The sequence below is a fragment of the Opisthorchis viverrini genome, assembly GCF_000715545.1.
Source record: "Opisthorchis viverrini unplaced genomic scaffold opera_v5_33, whole genome shotgun sequence".
Classification (NCBI taxonomy): domain Eukaryota; kingdom Metazoa; phylum Platyhelminthes; class Trematoda; order Opisthorchiida; family Opisthorchiidae; genus Opisthorchis; species Opisthorchis viverrini.
The window spans coordinates 331,796-354,972 of record NW_008751689.1 but is presented as its reverse complement, the minus strand read 5'-3'; the positions used below and the strand labels follow the sequence as shown (position 1 = coordinate 354,972).

Below are 23,177 nucleotides of genomic sequence, written 5' to 3'. Positions count from 1 at the left end.
TTGATTTTTTGTTCGGGCGTGAGCTTATCGAAAACTGTCAAAAATGTTTCCACAACCAGTGGGTTTCTTTAAGGCGACTGTGTTCACTCATTTCTGTGCGATTTTCCCACCGATATCGTCACACAACACACGTCTCAGTGGACCCAGAATCGCTGTATAGGACCGACATTTAGAGATAGACTAACAGAGTTTGAACAGGGTGACGAATGGATGATATTGTCTTGCTGCTTGGCAGCCACAAGCCCGTATGATCTACATCAAATAGAATAGCGTACAGTTTTTTCCCAAGATTTTCGGTTTCCTTGTGTCCCTTCGGAACTTCAGAGAAGGATACCTGAGTCTTTTGAGTAGCTATATATATATGGGGGTGAGATGGCTCAAGTGGTGAGAGCGCGAATTTACTGACCGGAAGGTCCATGGGTGGAACCCGACCTATGCCTCTCGACTTCCCCTGTCTAGGCTTGAGTGATCTGGCAGTTTCCCAGCCCCCGTGCTTCCGACGAGTGACATGGCAGCTAGGCACCGAACGATTATATATATATATAAGTATATATATATATATATATATATATCGTGGCTGTACTGTAACAGAAGAATTCAATGCACACATCAACAAACAATCAAACACAAGTCTATCCCTTGCCACCTTTATGACTTGGAGAGGGGGCAACGGAACTGGCACATTTCAGAAGCCAGTTCAGACAAAGTCTGTCTTAACAGTATGTCCCATCTTCTTCGACAAAGAGCCATCAACAGTGGCGAGAAATTTCCGACATTATGAATTTACCTCCGCCAATTGTTGACAAAAAAGAAAATAGTATGGGAAAGCACACAACGTTTACAAGAGTGAGATAGCTGTTGTGAACCGCATGACGCTTGATCAGAAGTCTCATAGCCACAGGTGACTAGAGTGAATCACACAGCTGCGTCCGTAGAACAAATGGTACTAGGAAAATATGGGAATGAGACAAGGGTGGTAAAGCACAAAAGTAGATGAAAGATTGAAAAATCGACCCTGTCGATCGGTAGGCAGGTAGCCATATGGTGTGCAGATCATGTCGCTAAGGCGGACAAACCAGCTTGTAGACTGAATGGTGTGATAACATTCTTTTGATCAAACAGAGGCCGAGTACCTGGCACACCCCTCACAGTAGAGCATGACAGTGGTCAAAAGGAGCGCAGTTATACACCTCTTACTGGACGGAGCGATCCAGTTTCGTCCGGTAAAACGTCCTGGTCGATGAACCCCTGGTTAAGTTGTCCACCTACAGTGATCTTGGACTTCCGGTTAGGTTGTGGTCGGGCCAAACGGGTGACGCCATCAGTAACACCAGACTGTGACCACCTGAAGAACAAAAAAGCACAAGACGTTTATGGCACCGACAAGTTGAATGATTCGTGGTAGCAAGTGCAGGAGGTTCGTTTTTCTAAGGGTCTCAGAATTAACCAAAGAATAGCACAAGATTGCTGTGGATGCCATCATAATTGCCTGTGTGACTATGAGATAACCGAGAAATTCGGATAGCGAAATTTAGTTGTAACTTGGATTACTGAGAAGGGAACTGTGATTCGCTCAATAAAAAACAAGTTTAGTGTTTATTTTGCGGTTACCAGTGTCTATCAGACGAACCTAAAAGAATAAGTCACGATGATGTAAACTGTCTCCTAATGTTTATTTGGTTTGAGGGTAATCGCTTTCGGAAATACCAGCTTTCTGGGAATTTTCAGTTGCCCTTCTGCCGCAGAACTCTCGATAAGGCGCTCTTATGTAACGTTTTTCAGTATCCGACTCAGTGAACTCATGGCTGCAACCATATCAGATGCCTTTAGGTCTACCTTTCAAAGGTAAAGCACAATTTTAGCATCCAGTAAAACCGTTATACCTCGAAACTTAGACCCCAAGCTACTGGCAATAGCTGACATCATGTCAAGTAAAACGCAGAAACCAATATTACGTGTGTAAACGGTCCAAATCCGGACAGTTTTATGATTGGGGAATCGATTATGGGACCGAGTGCACGCAACCTAAACATGTGCGTTTTTGAGAATTACTACTCCTCACTGTACGTAGTCGTTTACATTCGAAGTCCCCTACCAGATGTAGTTAAATGTGATGAAGCGACTTGAAATATATATTGGACTTGCAGAAGTGGAGAAGTTAAACGACATTTTGGAATCCATTGTAAGCCGTTTGTTCGAAATGTTAACAATAAGTCAGCACTTCACGTCTCTTCGATTACTTATAGCGGTTGCTCCGACCTGAGCGCGAGATAGCTCAGTGGTCAAGGAGTCCGATTACGGACTGCAAGCTCCATGGTTCGACCTCAACCTCTCCATCTCCACTGCTGCCGTCTAGGCTTGGGTAACCTGGCAGTATCTCGGCCCTCCTACTTCCCTCGAGTGGCATGGTAACTAGGCAACGAAAGGGTGACACAGAAAGCTTACCAGTAGTATAACTTCAAACAATATCCCCACAAGGTCATAAAGAAACATCTAATTTGAAGGTTTGTTTATTTGCATCTATAGCAGAATTGCTGTGGGACAATCTGAGCGGTTTTTAGACCATAGGGACGCTTTTCTCACCTGGCTAGTCAACCGACCAGTTTATATAGCAAGGTTTGCACAACTGAGTTTCGGGCCCGATGTGAGCCACGTCGATACACGTGTTTCCGCGTCATATACAAAGCCAAGTTAATTGCTTGAACAAGTATTTCCGTACCGGGTAACGTGACCGGTAGGTAATGTTGTCAGCAACTAAACGATATTACTGGTGTTTTCGAAACTCAAAGGATTTCGAGCCCGCGATTTCTGACTAGTTGTCTGAACGCAACCACTCGGCCACGAGCGGTTGGATAGTAGTGCAATTAGCTCTCATTTAGACAGCATAAAACGCCGCTCAAGCTTCAGTCAGAGAAACCACATCAAGTGGTCACGTACTGACCAGTTCCTTGAGCGACGACTCCTCAGCTGGCAGTTTCACTCATCTTATGAAATTATTCTTCCTCTGAGCTGAGAGGTATAATAATTTTCATAGCTACCCCAACATACAAATACCCACTGTAATACCAAGTGATTCCACAGCTAGTAGAAACGGGTCTACTAAATACTCTGGTTTTAGGGTAACTCGAAGGTAACTCGAAAAAAGATAGTCGGAGATAACTGGATCAGCGGGAGTGTCCTTTACTTGGCCGTAATCGTTTCATCACATGTACTACTTTCTTCAAGTACCCGCAGTAATAGCTCAAATAAATGCAGTTATGACCGAAAGTCGTGAACGAATGTGGGATCATCCAAACAGCTTTGGAAAAATAGTGTTTAGGCGCTTAATGATGATGTGATTACGAGCATCATGAGCCTGGTTTTGTGCATCAATAAGATTATGCGAAGATCAAGTTCGTATATCACAAAAGTGAACCATTCAATTTTGCTAACAGTTTCGAAAACAAATGTTCAAAGGAAGTATTTTATGAGGCTAGGACGACACCGTAGTTTATTCAAATTGGGTGGACACACGGTTTGGAGAGAATGTGTTTGAATTGCTCTTTTCATGATGTAGTCACGTAATTTTTCGTGCATAGCCAATGTATCATCTGAACAATGTTGTATATGACTTTTGGCAGCTTGCTTCCTAGTAGCCGGATGTCATCTGAGAAGAAGAATACTCACCAGAGAATTGTTATACACATTGAATGACTAAAAGCTGTTGTTTCTATCCACATCGGACTATAAGATAGGAAAGGCCTCTAGCGACACAGTCCAAAGTGTAACTGCGGGGACTATAAACAAACTTTAGTTTTTGGCTTCTTTGCACATACGGTGCATAAACGTCAATATGGCTCATCTTTTTAATAGTTCCTATCCTCGTGCAACTCAGAACATGCGGATTTCAAGGTACTATTGAGGAAGCCGTCTCTATTCGATTTGCGATCAACTGGATTAGGTAAGCACAGAACTGACATAAGAACAAACTATATGTCGAGGAATCACGGAACGCCCATCCCACCATTTGGTTGATCCTAACGATACCTGCAGCTAATCCATATCTACATACGTGATGTGTTATGGTCGTGATTACATTGCTTTCTTTGTCGATTATCAATCATTGATGTGTTACGCTCCAGATACAAGCAAAATGCTAGGTCCTCTGAGTCGATTGAGGCACAGTACTCTGATCCCGCTTAACAATGATGGATAGACAAGCCACTGATGACTACAGAGTGCGTGGAATAGGCGCCACACACAGAAGTGGGACTACCTGGATTGGTTTCTTGCGTGGTGATTCTGTATAGAGACAGAAGACAGACTGCGCAGGATGATATGACTTCACCGTCAACCACAGCACGCAGACCAGGTCTTTCTTTGCAAAAACATGAAGCCAGACGTTGAGTCTGCCGGCTTCCCATTGCATACCTTCCAGCGATAATTTAAAATTTTACTTTCTAGGATTGATTTGTACGTTAATTTACCCATTACTTATATGGGGGCGTGCTGCGGTAGATAAGGCCGTTCGAAATAGTACGATTCCAGCGTATCTATGTGGCACATTAATTCCATCATAGTAAAAGTTAAGTAAAACAGCTTAATCAGGTTGAGGGGACTTCTCCGCGGACTTACTCAGCAGAACAATATCAGATCAATATCAAAAGGAAAGCTGACCAAAACAAGGGCTACTAAACACGTTCCTGCAAAATCAAAAGCATCCACAGAGTCTTTTGTCACTATAGTCACTCGCCACTCGTTCCACTTGGAATGGTAGATTCAGATTTATAAGCAGAAGCCATCAGATAGATAGAACGCGATCCACGTGAAGTTATACATTCATTTTCGAGGTGGAAGGAAACCCTAGGACTACGCTTACCTGATGAGTCTACCAAAAAAGCGCGACTGATAGCAGTCTGTCGAGGAGGTACAGAGAGAACTTGGTCCGCTTCGCACCAGACCGTTGCTGTAAGTGGGCACACTTGTGCATGTTTCCCCATGCTTTGTGAGGCGTAGCAGAAACTCACTAACTTCAAACTCCGTTCCCCACAATATGGAGTAGGTATAGGATATCCACACTTATTATTGAGTTGTTAGATACATTTACAAGGAGACTTTCTCATGTTCGCTTTTGGCTGTTTCTTATGGACGGGGAGCAGGGTTGCTGCGGTCGTTCTCATTTGAACAGCCTTCAGCACGTCCTACTGAAGTCAAGTTTAGTCAAGCGAAAATTCACAGCTTCTATGAGGAGAACAAGTTCGACTGTAACATGTGATACAAATGTTGTTAACAGCGTGAATGTTGAAACTCAAAAGTGAGGCACCAAGCACAACAGACGCACGTCGTTAACAATGCGCCTACTACCGAAATGACAATGTTCGACTAGATCAAATTTCCATGGAGAGCGCGCAGTACGGTAAGATGTTGGCACAACGACAATCGACAAACAGCCGGATAGACAATTACCCGTACATTTCTTCCAGTTGAATCCGTTCCATGACAGTGTCCTCCTCTTCGTCTTCATCTTCGTTCGGTACGAGCAAGTACGGGTTATCACTGATAGGACGGAACTTGTAGCCAACAGCCACGAAAAACAGGAAGGTGATAGACTCTGTAAAGAGCTCCACAGTCCAACAGTAGGAGAACGGTACGGTGATGGTCAGCAAGTAGGCGACAACACGAGTAAAGTAGACGTAACAGATGACCTATTGAGGTTGGGAATTGAAAAGAACATGTAAAGTAGTATTAGCCAATTTTAATAAACGTGTGTACAGACAAAAAAGGTGGCCTAAAATGCGCCCCGATCGTCGTTGAAGGATGATATGCATGGGGTAGAGCAGCCTCAAACTGATAACCAGAGGTTCACGCGACTGATGAATCAGCGGTTCCGATGTAGATAAAAAGCTTCGCGTGGCTGAGAATTTCGGGATGTTACCGCATCTTCCTCGACTAAATTTCAAGCACGTGGTTTCACCGATCCACCACGAAAGATGATGACTTGTTATCTAGGAAGGTCTGACTGTTCACCAGTGGTCAGATTGTCTAAGTGAAAAACCGTCTAAACTAGTGGTCAAGCATAACATACACCTATGGTCATAGAAAACCTACAACACTATCGACTTGAGAACTCTGAATCCGAGAACAAGGAGATGTCCGCCTACCCCAATCCGGTCAACGGACAACTGATTACGTCGAGGAATCGAAGACTTAGATGAGTATACCTCCTCTTGTTACAACGCCTTCAGAGACAACAAGATATGGTGCTTTTAGGACAATATTGGAGGTCTTGGTTTTTAAAAGCATTTAAAGCGTATTGAGCAGCACACAGGCGGTCACGGTCGACGGTTGGTGGATCGGTATGTGCGGTTTTGCGAGCCAAGATTTTCAAACTCGTCTTTTCAGGAAAAGACAGTCTAACTTACTCCATAACTGTGATGAAGATGGGCAATTGAAGGAAGTACTTAATGCTCCTACAAACTTCACAGTGTCTCACCGTACTTCACATGGCTGCTTTCCTTTGATATTCCTGGCAGTGGTACAACTTAAAGAATGAGATTCCAGCAATTGCAGTCCAGAGGTTCAGTTGAAAATTCAAGGTTGACCAACATGTCAAGGCGAAAATTCTTGACTCGGTAAACCATTGGTACAGGCATTCCATTGTGAGATTCGAAGAACGAACAAGTGGCAGATCGAAGCGATGCAGCAATTGTTCAACGACGATGGTGGAGCAAGACTAAACTTTTGGCTTTCAGAGGCAGTTGTTTTTTGTGACCAAAGTGAGTAGTAAAAGATTTCAATCAACAATGGGTACCAAATCTGGAACCTTGCAAGTGATACAAACTCGCCACTCAGCTCTGAGGACTTGTGAATGGGAGAGAATTTCTCATAAGCGTCGCCTGAAGAAACTGACTGGACGTGAGAACCATAGAAATCCCATTAGACCATTAGGATATTCAAGAAAATTAATTATGATAATAAGGTTCCCAAAGTGAATGTTCTTTAAAAAGACTGGAAAAGAGGCTTACCAAAATGTAGAAATGTCGAAACAGACGTAAATTCCGCAAATTGATAGCGGCCTTGCCGTCGGTTTGGGACGCGGTTTGTAGGTGCCGAATGGACCAGACAACCGGGAAAAGAATCGCCCCACAGCATGCCAAGTCCACGAAAATAAATATGTCCCTCCACATCATATACCTTGCGGTTCCCGCCTCGGATTCTTCGATGACCACAGTAGCCACATTGGCAAGAATCTAAAGGGGTCAACGGGGTGAGCCAGCAATGGCAAAGACAAGAAAATGAGAAATGTGTTCTGCTGTCGGGTATCAGCAAACTGGAGAAAATACAAATTAACTCAGGCAACAAGAGCTGGCCTAAGAAACCGGTTCCAGAGCTGTTTATGATCCACACACAGAAAATGCTCTACAAGTTAACTGAAAGTTATTGTTTACGTTGGAGTCGACCGACTCGCACCACACCACATCATGGAACACAATAATACAACAGTGTTCAATATCTTCGAGTAGTTTCTCCGAGCTTCGAAACTTCCCATTCGTGGTCACCTAGAGGGAATTCCAAAAACTGACTAATGAGACAGAAGCGCCCGACTCCGGATTGGCCTGTCGTAGCAGACAACGTCGATAGACCTTCCGCACAACTCGTAATGCCACAAGAAGCTGAACCATACATGAACCCGGTGTAAGGCCGAGAAAATAAGAACTGGGGGAGGTAAACATGAAGGGACAGTTCTAAAGCCATCAAGAAGCACATTCAACTGATGGTTCATATTTGTCAAGTACAAGCGGGTACAACTGAACAGGTGAGACTCAGTGTGTGTGAAAGATGGTCTGGTAGCCCATACCACTCATGAGACACACACATGACGAGTTAGTAGGTCTGCACAATGATGGTCCGGAGTATGCGTAGTGTTAAGGCAGGTCATTTACATATGTATACGTGAAGTGCATATTACACCAGAAAAAAAGGAATAAAGTTAAAAAACGGCTGAAAGTATGAGCAGATGTCGAGATTCCTAATGGAGTTCTCGCATCGTCAGTAATTTTAATTATGCTAAGAAACTGAGAAGTACTGTACAGCTGCTTCATCGTTGCTGAGAATCAACAATCCTCATCTCACGAAACTGCGGGGAGATTCGGACCCGGCTAGTAGCTGCAAACCAAAGCGTTCAAGCACGAACGGCTGACTAGGAGTATGATCAGCTCGCTTCACTCATCTTCTGACCACGAGATCCACACCACGTGTTAACTAGCTTCCCGAGTGATGATTTCTCAGACGGAACACTTTTGAATCATTCCTCCATCGGAGCTGCCACGAGGTCGTTGATAGCATGAGATTTCGAAATTTTCCGTTGTACTTTCATCATCTGAGTCTATGCCGAAAATTCGAGTCCTTCACTCGCCAGCCTGAAAATTGTGAGTTTGAATGTTTCTGGATGTTCCAGAGAAGACACCCTGATAAGTCCGAAAAAGAATGGGTAGATTTGTTGGTGAGCAATGTTGTACCTTCGATGTCAAGCCTTCATCAGGTCGTGTCTGGTTTGCAAGAGTGAATGAATCTTAAGGCGGACAAAGAACCAGTCATCAAGATAGTCTGTTGACAGCAGAATTGGCATTGGGTGTGTGAACGTCATTCACAATTTTTATCGGTCTGTATGGGTGATTTAAAGCACAGGATGACACGGTTTACACTGTACGCCTGAGAATCATGCGGCCACCTGCCAAACTTGTTCAACCCACCGGTCATGAAACCTTGGGCACCATAAAAGCTCAACAGGTTTAACTCACTTGATAAATTCGAGAAATAAACCTATTATGTTCACACATTTTTGACACTACGTCAAATTAAGAATTAAGTTCAACAATTTTCCACCAAGATCAGCAATGCCTTTTGTTCTTCAGTAAGCAATGAACAGCTGTGTGCCACGCATTGTTGAACCAGGTCGTTCCTTCCAGGTGATCATCCTATAGAACCTCTCAAGGTTCAGTGAATTGGACACTGAACGATCAGACAGAATCGGATGTTTGCCTGAAAGGGTTTTGACACCGTTAATCACTCAACTGAGTGCTGCAATAGTGGCTGACAGAATTCAGTCATTCAGTATGACTGGAACTAGCCTATTGGAGCGAACAGATCACCATCGAGTCTAATCCAGAAGTAGATTGCAACCATAACCATTAGGCGATTGACGATGAAGGAGCGAGTAGGTGAATTGATGAGTATGGTTAAGTGAAAGAAACCGCGAACTGCCAAGTTGAATGCAGACTGGGCATGACAAGGATACGCAAGCTGAAGGAGCAACACATGAGAGCGGCGAAGGCATCCAAGATGCGAACACGAAGTCACTCATGTACAGTCATCGTGGTAGCTTGCTCGACCTTGAAACAAGGTCGACAGCACACCAACGAACAGCGCTACTGAATCTGTGCGACGATCACCTCATCATCAATTCATTACGCTTTATCAGTCTTAAGATGTGAAACATCCAGAAATGACTTGAGGGCTTGAGATCGGTGTGTTGGGGTTAATGTCCTTGAAGAAACCGATTGCAAGCCCACTTTAACCGGATCGGCGGTTCACGTGAGCGCCTTTAACTGTCTATGGATGTTTAACCGAAGTGCTCACGACACAGGGATCTCTGGAACGCAATCCAATCGCCAGGCTCAACAACAGACCCACGGGAATGTGATTCGATAACTTTGAGACATATATGCTTGTTCAGACAGTACAGCAGAGATCCACGATAATTTCAATCGAAGCTCCCCGATACCAAGCGTCTGATCCTTATTGTGATTGTTGGGGGCATGGGATTTTAGAGCACAAATTGACACCCGGTGCCACCAACAATCGTGACAGAAGAGTCTATGCGTACGAGCAGACCATTTCAGCGTCCTTTTGACGTTCTGTCTCAGCTAAGCTGATTTCTCATTATCAACGTCGGAAACGTCCTTATTCGGATCATTGTAGGGGAAAGACAGAACTGTCTTATCTTACTGTTAGTTGAACAAAATCCCAATGCTCGATGTCCGTCACATTCGAATTGAAGGAGATCTGGTACTAATACACAACCGGGAGAGCACTGTCCTGTGGTTATGGTACCTCACCTGCAGTGGTATGACGATAAGGAAGACGTTTCGTTCACGCGGGGTGAGCATGTGCTTGATGAAAGTCCAGCCAGCACCAATCAGTAGAATGGTGATGAACAAAAGAGCTCCGCGGATTCTGAGAAATAAAAAAATGTGGCATTAGGATGTAGAACATGAGGCCAGAAAAGTCTATAGGGACGTTAGAAGAAAGCCATTTAAAGAGTGTTCTTATTTCGAGCTAATTTCCCTAACGTTTGAGTTACACAACTGGTTTGGCGAGTCGAAATTCCTACGAACTTGTAGATATTTGGCTAGCATGAGATCTGAAAACAAGAGGCATCTACGGAAAAACTATTTGGATGTATGCAATTGATTGGCATCTGATGAGTGTCAACAAGGACGAAGGGCGTCGTGTGAGCACGGAATTAAACCACACCCTCATCTTCCCGTTAGAATTCCATGTCCAGAATTGATGAATTGACCATACTCCATAGGTTGCGCTGCCTTGGTCATGTGCTCAGTATGTCATCGACCGAATTTCTCGAAGGACTTTTCGTACGATTTTTTGCGAACGGTGCAAACAAGCCAAGGGAGGTCAAACAGCGATGCTGCCTCTCCCTCCGCAGAAGAATGACGGTCCGAAAAACCGCACACTCCAATTGCCCAATGGCTGATCGTGACCACCGGCGCATTAGTTAATACGGTCGGAGTAAATCTGAAACCAGTCTGGTGCTACCATAAGGCACCTATATGCATAGTTGCATTAGGGGTCAGTCAGTTATGCCTTATACCTTGTGTCCAGGGCCTCTCACAGAAAAGTGAATCAGACTAGCGAGTCAAGGTCAGATACACAGATTCCACTATTCTGGCTGACGAGTTGAATGCCCATTTGGGGAGAATCGACGAACATGACAGTTGTCTCGGAGGGAGGTTTGCTGTAGGTGTTCTTAGGACTGAAAAAGGCGAATGCTTCGTAGACTGTCTCCTGATCACCAGTGATTTATCGTGAGCACAAACGTGAACACGGTGCCCTGAAAACCGTAGCCCATCGAGCACTCAGGTTGACCACACAGCAAACAGCTATATGTCGTCGCTCCTTTTGAAACATGTGTACGGGGTCAGGTCATATCCTAGTTCGTATACGGCACTATTCACTGCCTGCAATACTCGGTCGCCAGAGGAGTCTGTCAGCTGCAACCGTCTGGAAAACTTACGAGTGCGAAATAATCCGGTCCGAAATCCAAAACGTCGTGAATTAAGCATTCGACTGTGTAAGTCCCAAAAAGAGGCCACAGAGATCCATGTTCTTAATTGAGGCGAGGAAGGTGATCCTGTCGAGACGACGGTACGATTCAGCAAAACCTCTGAGATGACGCCTATCAGTCGCAAAACTAAGTAGTGGCCAGGGAAAGCTCAAAAAATGGAAAAGGCGGCGGCGATTGGAAATAACTGAAGTCATTTCCAACTTATTCGCAACATCGGGCCAGGGAGGCCGCCAGTCGGTGAAATCACTGCAGAAAAAGATGATTCACAAATCCATTCCAAGTCCCACCGATTTCGTGGGCGGAGCACTTCGGAGATCAATTCAGCTGGCTTGAAGTGCACAGTACAACGTTCAATACGTTAACATTGTGAACTGCTCGGTCCCAGCAAAGCGCAAAAGCAAAGTTGAAATCCAACTGTTGAAGCAAATGAAGCCGACCGGTTCTGTCTTCTCCCTAGTCTGCTTACGGAGAAAAAGGACTCGTTCACAGCTTGACAAAACTAATGCAAAGCATTTGGAGAACCAATTGCCAGAAAAATAACGGACAGCTACTTTCGTTTCTTCCTTCAAAAAAGGTCTCAGATCTGTATGCGAGAATTATTAGTCTAGTCAACCTCACTTAGATTACGCAATTCAAGTCTGGCGTCCGTGAATAAAACGAGACCGAAGCTTATTGGAATGACCAAAGAGGCGAGCTACTGAGTTTGTTCGGGGTCTCAAAATAGCGCAAATGACAAAACCAGACTTGGGCCTCAATTTGTCACCTACGAATTATCGTCGACTGTGCGGAGACCTGTTATCGGTTTATTACATTTCGAAACTGGTAACTACCTATGTCAATCACTAATTCTGCTCTCATCTCTGAGGCAACTACCCCAAATTATCACTCCAAAACGGTGCTCTTGACAGTCGAACGTACTTTTCTTCCAGTTTTCAAGCCCTCCATATCAACAGTTAAGAGGAAAATGGTCGGTTTCGGGTTCATTGGAGTTCATCCATTTGTAGAGATACTTCAGAAATTTCCGTAATTTTCATCCAAGGCAACGTCCGACCATTCCGTTCAGCGGGCTAAGTAAGCAACATACGCTTAATTCCATAGTATGATACCAAGATATCTGATGGAGTCCAAACGAATGAAACTGGTGATGGGCCATTCAGGACTGTCTTCCACCTTACGAATAAGGTTGTGATGTACTGAAATGACGTCAGGAATCGGAGACTCGAGGCTGGGAATTGCTACAAAAACCTTTTCTGGAAGCGGGGTAACCAGCCACACGAAACAACGTATTCTATCTACAAAGCTGAAATTATTGTGCTTTGGTACGTGGTTTGCGGTTGACATACTATGATTCACAGTCAAAGGGGAGTACTCACTGAGCATTACCAAAATTTTTGCAATTCACCGGTTTCATAAAACCTTATATAGATAAGGGGAATCTGTAACTATCACTGCACGTCTGTCAGATTTTTGTCGTATAGACTCTGTCTCTAGTTTTTTGGTATTGATACCGTTCGATCTTGCCCCACACTACGCTAAACATAACGTTCTGTATCGTGAATTTGGATGAACTGTTACCATTGGGCCAACCACTTACTGTAAAGAATTACGACACCCAGTTTTATGCGAACTGATCACCCAAACTTCTTGGATCCTATCTTATTGGCAAGATCTCTGAACTTATGCGGTGGTGAATTCCTATTTAGTTCACATTACGCATGTTTCGACCGAAATTAGTGTGCGCAAAGCAGATGACGGGCTGGACTATTTTTCGACCTGACTGGGTTTTTTGAGGGTGATGTGATTATCATCCGGATTCCATAATTTTCCCAAAAATCACTCGCGCTTCTCTCTCACGTATACACCATACAGTCTCGGCGAATGGGTCGAGCTTAGTTCGAGATGTGCACCCGAGTTGTTCGATTTGTGTTAGATCATCTTGAAGGATCGACTGGGAACGCGACCTCATCCGTCCCAACCGCCTAAATACAGATGTTTAACACCAGCCCCTCGAAAACGTTCCTACAAGTCATCCACTAGGACCAAGCATTAGACAATACTGAAGTGGACACCAGAAAATATAATGTTTAAAGAGAAACAACTGGGGCTTACATGTGTGTGATGTAGTACATCACTGCCCAACCTTCTTCATGCACCCCATGTTTACCGATGACGTAGTAGTTAACCTAGAAAGCAAACACATAGCTGTCTGAGCGCAGGGATGAGGGCACAAAGTCAATCGTGGCGTAAAAACCAAAAGGAAAAGCAACAATCTGTCGTGCCCGGGTAAGCAATGGAACACAATCTAATGCGCGAGAATACTCGTATCGAGTTGACGTGCAGCTGCATGCGTGAATGCTTTGGCTGGAAATTGCGGTTTACGAACATACCTTTGAAGCCTATCAGAGATTCGCGTTACATCGAAAGTTGTCACAATGAAGCACGGGTTAAGTCAGACTTTCTCCCCAATCCCAGCGAGTTCCACTGAACTTCGTGACAAAACGCCCCAAGTTAAAGTACAACGACCCAGAAATTCAACGTTAAGCCAGAATAGACCTTCGCAAAAGCTGACTGCACAATGTTCGTCGAACAAGGACTTAAAGCAATTTGCACATGGAAAAAGAAGTGTCATCTTACTGTCAGTTGTAAAACCATCTGGAAGTAATCCACGGTCTTATTCATCTAAACTCTTCCCATTGGATCAGCTGATATTTAAGTTAACGAACGTAGCATGGAAGAGTCCAAGGATATCTCCGTCAATCCCCTCGGAAAAGTAGGCTGGCTTTCAGTATAAATCATATCTAAATCGAAAACACTCAGCTGTGGCACTCTTTCGGTGCCTAACTGCCATGCCACCTGAAGGAAGCAAGAGGGCTGGGATACAGACAGGGGAGTCGAGAGGCAGAGGTCGGGTTCGAACCACGGACCTTCCAGTTGGTAAATTCGTACTCTAACCACTCAGTCATCTTGTCCAAGATAACGTCTACAAACCACGTGAAACCCAAACTTTCATTTCGAGATTTTGGTCTCTGTTAAGCACTTTAGTGGATAACCTGCTTTCAGACGAATTTTAGCTACCTTTTAATCTGTGGATCGTGAGAACCAGAACATCCTTGAATACTGCACAAGCAACATCGTAAAACTTGCTCCAAACTGGGAGTGCAGTAGGGAGATCCAATGGAAGATGGGCAAATATACCATTCTCCCGATAGAAATTAAAGGTACAGTAGTGCAGAAGTTGATCTTACGTCAGTTAATTCATAATTCACACACAAACCTACAACTTACACCATGAAAGGCGAGCGAAACGGCCTTCACGAGGATGACGGCAAACATCAAGTAGTGAATACGAAATTTGGAATTTCTGTTGGCAAAATGGAAATGAAGACACAGAGAAACCAAAGGTATGAGAAAAATCCAGAAATTCAAGGACCTAAATTGCTATCACACTTCGGTAGTACCGCTCAAACACGATTATGTAAAAAAGGAAGTTCGGCCGCATTTGAGGATTGGTTGTGACTAGGGGCGAGATAACAGTTAGGAGAGATCTTCGCTCTACTACAGAACCTCTGCATAATGCATACAATGACAGAACTCCATCAAAAAGAAACGATTTCACTCCAACCGTAAGGAAGCTGTTAAAACGATTTCGGTTACTCGCTCATCTTATTTGAGAAATTATCTCTTGGCCTCCTCATGATTTTTACATCTGCACACAATTTTCTCCGAGTAAATGGTGGATTAAATCTGAGCATTTCCAACCTATCACATTCCTAGAGCGTGGACACGTTCACCTGTTCGGGTGCGCCGAGTGCGCACTGGTCGAGTAGTGGCAACACGTTCGCCTCGCATCCCGAACATATGAGGTTCGAATTCGGGCGCAACCAACAGTATGTACTGCTGATGAACTCTACTAAGGGTGAAACGCGATTCCAGCGACTCTCATCTTTTATTTGGAATCGCCAGAATAATTGTCCTAAGGCAAGAGGAAGACTGTTCAAAAGGAGGTCGTGTTAACAAAGGCAATCTGAAACAGCCTTATGAGGACCATGATGGTGCTCAGTCGCTGTTAAACAGAGATGACCTTCCTCTTTGGTGAACCGGATTTCAGATTTAGTAAAAGTTGAGTACTACATAAGGTATGTGGATTCGTGAAAGATTATGACATGGCAGATTTTGTCAAAGCACGTGCTTTCTGAACAGTATTCACCAGCTTCACCGACCGTGAGGCAACCACAACCTGCATCACTAGCCGAAGGTCAGCTCCGGACCCAAAGCTGTCACCATGTCATGGTGGTCGGGCCTCTGTACTGCAATGATCCTGCAGGTTATATTAACTGGAACTCAGTTCCTCAAGGTTCAACCATGCCAGGAGGACCAAAGGGGGAAGCCCAGCGAGGAATCGTATTACAAGGTTGTCTGGAGGTTAAGTTGTACTTGCCTCTGCGATAGGAGTGTGAAGGCAGTATGATGTGCCTTCCAGGCGACCAACATGTCCATAGTGATGGAAGCAGCGAGGCTGCCCTCCCCCGCGGAAATACGGGTTAGAAAGGGTCGGCTATAGAAATTGTGCACTCCGAACACCAAGTGGTTGACCGTGACCGCCGGCGCATTATCCAATACGGTCGAAATACTTTTAAAACCAGAGTTCGGTGCTGCTCGAAAAGCACCTGCTGTGCGTAGCTGCACCAGTAGTGAAACATTAATACCTTCCTCTGTGCGTCCTCGGGCCAGGCCGACCTTATGCAGCCAAGCGGTTCAGAGTCATTTAGTCCGGAAAGGGCCCCCCAAAAGAACCCCAACAAACACTCTCGCGGGTCAGACTCTTGAATCAGAGGAGATATGAAGGGTCCCCGAACAAAACCCGACATCTTCCCACTGCCTTGTGTGTCAGACTCTGAGTCAAAGGTTCAGGGTGGGGACCTAAACTAAACCCCTTCTTCCGCTCCGGCAGTCTGCAAGTATCATACGCCATTGCAGCTCTTCGGTTACTGGCCTTCTACAAACCCTCCGCACCCATCGAACAATGTAGTGCGATCAACCAATCTGCCAGTCTCCTAACCAATGTCCCGCGTCTAAACCGTCGCCCAGAAATATAAGCCAAAATGATCGCTTACATAAAAAGATTTGATCCACAGCCTTTAATGTCCGTACTCTATGTCAAATTGGACAACAGGCACCTCTTGCTGAACCCTTGCTTTCCCTATCTGTCGATGTATGCTGTGTCTCCGAAACACGCATGCAAGGGCCCATTTCAGTAGTGCACTACAAGCCGATTAGGACGAGTTCAGATGTTCCATATTTCACACTCCGGGTATTCGGTGACCCTGATCGTGGTACCTACGGTGTGGGAGTTGCACTCAACCCCAAGGCTGAAAGTGCCTTACCGGACTGGATCCCAGTAAAAAGTCGCCTTTGTCCCATGTGGTTGTCTGGCTAAATTAAGATTAACGAAGGTCGATGCGGTAAACGGTGTTTGTCGTATCAGCATACGCCCCAATAGGTAGCAGTTCTGAGACTGAGAAGGACGAGTTTTATCAAGATCTGTCATGACTGCTTCGGTCGGCAAGAAGGACGGATATAGTAATCCTGGCCGGTGATATGAATGTCCAAGTTGGACGACTAAGTCCGGAAGAAGCACAGTTAGGTGGTCGATTTGGAGTCGATGCTGAGGGTACGAATAATGGAGAGGAGCTTCTGCAGTCGTGTGCAGATCATCGTCTGTTCCTGGACAGTGTGAACTTCCAATATGAACGCACACACCGAGTTACTTGGAGGCCACCTACCACAAGACAATCGTGGACTCAACTGGACCATATGGCTATCAGTTACTGATGGAGAGCGTCAATTAAAGAGTGTCGTCCCTTCTGGGGGTACGCAGCTCGACTCTGATCATACCATTGCGTAAGCCCGGTTATCCCTTCGCTTCATATCAGCATTACGTATGCCAAAACATAGCAGCTCAATTAATCAACTTCGACAAGTTTCAGTAGCTCAAAAGTATCGAGCTGACCTGGCTAGAAAGCTATTGGGAATGCACAGTGATGCATATGACGAAGATTGTTTGGAGGCTGACTGAAAGTGGGTTAAAGAAGCTATGCTCTCGGCTTTCAGAACTGTTTGTACAAACCATCAGACTCCACTAAATGAACACTGGATACCGTCAAGATCAGTAGATCTTATTGCGGCCAGAAGGGCCATGCCAGCAACTAGACTGTGGTAGCGCATGCAGATTCCTCAAACACCGGACAATCAGGAGTTTGAAGAATGACAGAGAAAGCTGGTGGATACTGAACGCCCAAGAAAAAAGAGAAGACTTTCGCTGCACGCAACAGACGAGTCCTATTTCACCTGATTCGATCAAATTATCTGCGAAAAAGTCGGAACGTGGTCTCCAGGTGCAGAGGACATAAGATGTCAGCGTTTGACCATCGGTGTCTGGGAAGCATTGGTCGGGTCTGGTGGGAGCATCGGTTTAGTAATGTTCAGGTACACCAGGTGTGTCCGAGCCGCAAGCCCGGCCGTGCCACTGTACGATATCACGCAGTTTGATGTAACTAACTAGGTTGTACAAGAAACAGAACACCGGGGTCCTGTAGAACTTCGGATATTAACTTCCAGAAAGACCCTGTATCAGAAGACAGATTGGTCAAAAAGGATTTTAGTGGGGCTGCATTAGGGTCTGACAGCTCCTTAGGGGTCAGGATTGAGAGCGCCTAACGTGTCACTTAAAAGCGTGAATAAAATGAACAAACAGGTGAAGTATCTGAATCCGCATTGCTAGAACGAACGGTAATCAGTGATAGAAGCACACTTCCGTTTAGCGTAATTGCTTAGCCAATTGCTCAACTGTCTACTGGTTTGTTTCTCGCATATCACTTGTGAACTGGGTATGGAAACCGTTGTAATCACATTTTACTAGTGACACCAAATTGCGAAACTTTAGATTCCGGAATCGAAGGGAATTTCAGGTTAGTTTTACCAAGTGAGGCAAGTGACACATACATCTCATGGCTGTTCATCATATTCTATGGCATGGGTGAGAATAACATCGTCAGTGGAGTTGGCAGTCACTTGTTGTGGTTGCAGTTGCAGTGGACCTCCCGTAAGTCAAGGTTTTTCTATCCACTAATCTTTCATTTTTTACAAAAGTAATATTTCAAAAATGTCCTACCTAGTCGAAAAAGTGCGTTCGGATGGCCTGGACAAGATTTGCGAAGGACATGACCCATTCCCCTAAAGGCGCAAATGTACATTTTTTACGTGAAGCTGCAGCAGCACTAACTCGCGGCTTGTGAGAATAATCGAGCAGCCAGTCAGTCGATGATGTGCACCGGGCCAATCTACGGGCGGTCATAAACGTCGGACGAACATACAGTAAAGTCCACTGATAAAGGATAACCGTCGAAAAAAAACCATGAGAATTCAATAGGTGGATGAACAATATTTACACTATATCAGCTTATATGACAGGATTAAGCTCGAAGACGAGAGAGACAGTCCTGCTGGTTTTTCAAGTAATCAAGCAGAGACGTTCGCTTTCGACTTTCGACCGGTTAAAATCCATACTCTGTTGTGTATGGATTTTGTCAAATGATAAGTCCATGTCATACAAACATTCATTTCAAAAACCTGACGGCTTCCATGAGTGATTGAAGCGCTCTTTGGAAACTCCTACAGCACCTCACACGAAGCTTGTTTGTGGTATTGTTTAAAAAGTCTTGATTGGTTCCGTCCGCCCTGTACAAATCGCCAGGTCTAGATAAACAAATGTTGTTTTTTCTCCAGTAATTTCCCGTATCGACAGATATTTCATTCGCCTCACTGCGTACCCGCTAACGACAGCTGCCTTAATAAAAGTAAGCCAGTGAGCTCAAATTTCACCAAATTTTATGGAATAACAACTTTGCCCTCTTCTTCTTCTTCAGAAGTGTGCACGGAGCTACAGTGTTCCTTGCGTGGACAACCGTTCTCATTCAAATAGCTGATCATCGGGTATACTTCCGGGTTCCACTTTTCGCGATTCTTCGTAAATGTGGTGGCTGATCGGGTTGAAAATGGTGCTTCGTCGTCCAAATACTCGTTATCAGCCGCCGGCTTCATGGCACTGCAGTTTACGTAGTGGCAATCCTTCAAAACATACAGTTTATTTCTGGAGTAGTAAGCAGATGTATTTGGTAGGCAGTTTGAAGGTATTTTGAAATAGGACTTAGGGGCACCCTTGTACGTCAGTTCTAACCCACAACCATACACGCAATGCAGGCATCGCATTTTAGTTCGGCTGATGATTGGTTGGGGCAACAAGCCTTGATACGATATCCCATAACAATAGCCTGAGATAAGGTGCATCGGTTCGCAGTGGTTGGTATTCACCGCCTTCAAAAATTTTTTTGGCGAAATGCAATCTGACATCAACGCAGTACAACTCATGGATAACGGGTGGATATAAGGTGAGCGAAATGCACCGTTTAGGAGCGCAATGTCAGTTTCAGAGAGACTGCATGATTTGATTTCTTATGAAAGTACTCGTTTTGCAGGCGTTCCCACAAGAGAGTCGCCATTGCACATAATAGATCGTCTTGAGGGACAAACTTTGGATAACGCAAGGATTAGGCATGAGCTTCCAGTGAGAATGGTTCACAGCCTCACTCTGCTTGATAAAATAACTGTTCATGTTTACTCTCGGGCATCATCGACCTCACTGCGGCCATTCGTTGCATGGCTAGTACGTACCACAAGCAAGCTAGATGCCTGGAAACATCACAAACGGGAGATTCAGCTAGGTTCCAGGTGAGTCTCTCGAAAAACCAGATTAGTTTGCAAATGAGTGTATTTCGCTAACTTCGTGCAATTCGGTCTCAAGTGGAACATAAGGTTGACGGAAACTAGTGGACTGCGCCTACCTGATGAGCCCCAGGAAGGGCGAAACCGATTGTGGGCTGTCGACGAATTTTCAGCAACCTTATGAGTAGTGCATTACAAATATAGATGATTTGATGTCATTCTGAGAATGCAAAAAGTATGTATCAACAAAGCTAGGTCTTCATCTGAAGAGTGCACAGCCGATGAAACTTACTTTGACATACGCAAATAGATGAACCAAATAAAACTGGCGGACAGGTAAACGCAGAACATGACGAAGTAGAGAAGAGGCAGAGACCGTTGTCCCGCAGACAGGTAACTATCCGTATTCTTTTCGACCATGTTCAACTGTGGAATAAACAAACAAGATATTCCACTTGAAAAAAGGATCTAGAACAAACTTAACCGAAAGTATTAACCTTACATACTTCTCCCTTCCATCAGGTTGATGGACATGACACCCGACCCTCAGAAAACAAAGGATAAAAGTTGAACAAGATTTGCTTCAAGATCGCAAATGAAACTTTCGGATGATTGTAGTTCGGGGGGGGGGGGTAATGAGCGTGATCGGTACTATTGTGCGAGTGCAGGCTTGGAAATTAAATGTCCGAGAAGTTACGATAGACAGTAAGTCAACCTACTCTCAACATCGACTGTGTTGAGGTGGCCAAATTACCTTCGATACGTGGGTATACCACGGCATCCCAATATGATAAATTAAAATAGCTAACTAGTATCTAAAACAATCGCAGCAATCGCTTGTCACTGCTTTAGCCCGCAGTCGACTAGTAATACACTACCTACCGGACACTAGACTGTGCTCACGTGCAGTGTTTTCGAAAACGTAGCTGTGAGTGAGGGATGAATCATCATGAGTTGATCGAACAAAACTAACAGTTATAGTTCAATCACGAACGTTTTTATGTTTGGTGATTGAACCGTGCAGGAGATTCATATGACATACGACTGCGCTGTGTGCATAATGGAGGTGAGACAGCAAGCAACATAGACGATTTAGGGGGTCGCAACATACAAATATCAGTTATGTTTGCATGATTACATGGAAATAAACAGTAGTAGTGAGCTGTAGCATACTGCCTTTAGTGATCACATGAAGGACCGGGACATATAGGTCTGTTACCACAGGGAAGTGGAAAATGTGGCGACTTTTGTAATTAACGAAAAAGCGAAGGAAACGAAAGAGACACGGAAAGCAAAATCGACATAAGAAACATGGGAAGAGTTGGAAGACTTCCGACCAATATGGTATTATTTACATGTGTACGACCACGGATGAGACTGCGATAGTGTCGAGGGAACATCTATGCGGATGGAAGAACCGAAAGATTCACAACGAATGTCAAGAGGCGCATAATTTGACATCAAGGAGGTGATCCGGAGATGAATTTTCACATTCAGAACAGGGGTTCCTAGTCAGAGGCGTACATGGTACAAAAACTTCGATGGCTCGGTCGACTACAGCACCTAGGGGAAAATCGGCTTTCAAAACAATCTCACGCTAAATTGGCCGTCGAATGGGGTCTCTAGCTAGCTCATCCTATATACTGCATTTAGCGAAACTGCGTTAAAGACGATGCGTCCCGGCTGCTCGTTAACTCCAATGCCCAGCCTAATGATCATTCTTCCAGAGATCGCAGCTTCAGGTACCAGAGTTAGGGTAATGACCACATGTGTACTACAGCACTTCCTCCCTTCTAAAATTGTTTTTAAACACAGAAGCTGTTGGCTACTCATAAGTAGCTGAGTGATTTACGAAATTTGCATATATGCCGATAAGAACTCAGATCTGAAAACGTCTTCTAAATTTATATTGAAATTACGGACTGTGGGCTATTTAGTTCAGAAAGTCATCGAAAGTGTAAGTTGTGAGCTCTTCATTTCAAAACCTTCTAGTTCTGCGTAATCCTATGTTGGGTTGATATTGGGTGAATAAAACTTGAGTCCGATCCGTCGAGTTCCTAGTGATCGGTTTTAGGTGAAGGTGGCTTTCCGGCCAGCAAAATAAACGACTAAGGTCACCACGTTAATACCTGGAACATCACACAGAATTCGAATTTAGCCTACAGACTGTAGGGAGTAAATTTGCTTCCGCATCCACTTGTGGTTCGTGATTACTGTTCAGTCACCTCACACGGCCGGGGCCTCACTGACAAAAAGAACAGCAAGAAAGCGCCCATCGTATGACCTTATACGGGTCCCGCTAATGTCAATACAAACGATGTATGCATCGCTTGCAATTCCACTTAAGCCTACAAAACAGTGTTTGTTCTTATCTCCGTACCAGAAAAACATGCACCCACTCACAAAGACTAGCAGCTATATTCGCCTCGCCTCAGTTCTGACCAGAAACTCTACGCGTCAACAGATATCCACAGCCCTACATGACTTGAAATCAGTCTCCAAATTTGCCCTGTCATTCATCTACCAGCTCTCATGGTTCTCGTTATGAAAGACTAGAGGCTGCTCTTGCTCTTGCACTGGTTTCGCTTGCCATTGATGTGTGTCGCCTGTTCGAAACGACATTTCTATATGTTGAACCCTACCCTACCACCAAAAATCCAAAGGCTGCTGCGACTGGCCATGGTGAGACCGGTAATAATTTGGTTCATTGAGTACATATCTGTCCAGCTGGATACAAGTCACGACTGCCCCTGTTCGGTTAGTTTCGCAACGTCTGTGACAGCATTTCACAAGCAAGCTGAAGAGAGCTTTGTTTGCGCACCGGTTTTGGTACTATTAAACACGGCATCATTTGCCCAGATTAACTGGCATTTTGCTATCATGCTACAGATTCTGCTTGTACAGCTGTTTACCACATTTCGAAAAATACTCTCGTTTTTGGTGGTCGTTGGCTTGTTCGCTGAGCTGGGCAATTTGATTGCAAACGTTTCACCACCAATCGAGGTGACATCATCAGTGCGTTATTGTGAAGCGTAGTAGTGCGTAGCGGTGG

The 23,177-nt window shown here is 44.7% G+C and overlaps 1 protein-coding gene across 1 annotated transcript in view; it reads right to left on the bottom strand.

The window, feature by feature from the left end:
• Positions 1-707: 707 nt before the first annotated feature.
• T265_02608 (hypothetical protein) overlaps positions 708-23,177 on the bottom strand; it is a gene marked incomplete at both ends in the record, with an annotated part of 53,627 nt that continues 31,157 nt past the window's right edge. Inside the window, 7 exons of the mRNA XM_009166906.1 lie at positions 708-1,345; positions 5,446-5,684; positions 7,005-7,229; positions 10,098-10,215; positions 13,454-13,527; positions 14,630-14,774; positions 20,418-20,593. Of these exons, the coding sequence (XP_009165170.1) occupies positions 1,183-1,345; positions 5,446-5,684; positions 7,005-7,229; positions 10,098-10,215; positions 13,454-13,527; positions 14,630-14,774; positions 20,418-20,593 (1,140 nt within the window). The remainder of the gene's footprint in view (positions 1,346-5,445; positions 5,685-7,004; positions 7,230-10,097; positions 10,216-13,453; positions 13,528-14,629; positions 14,775-20,417; positions 20,594-23,177) is intronic.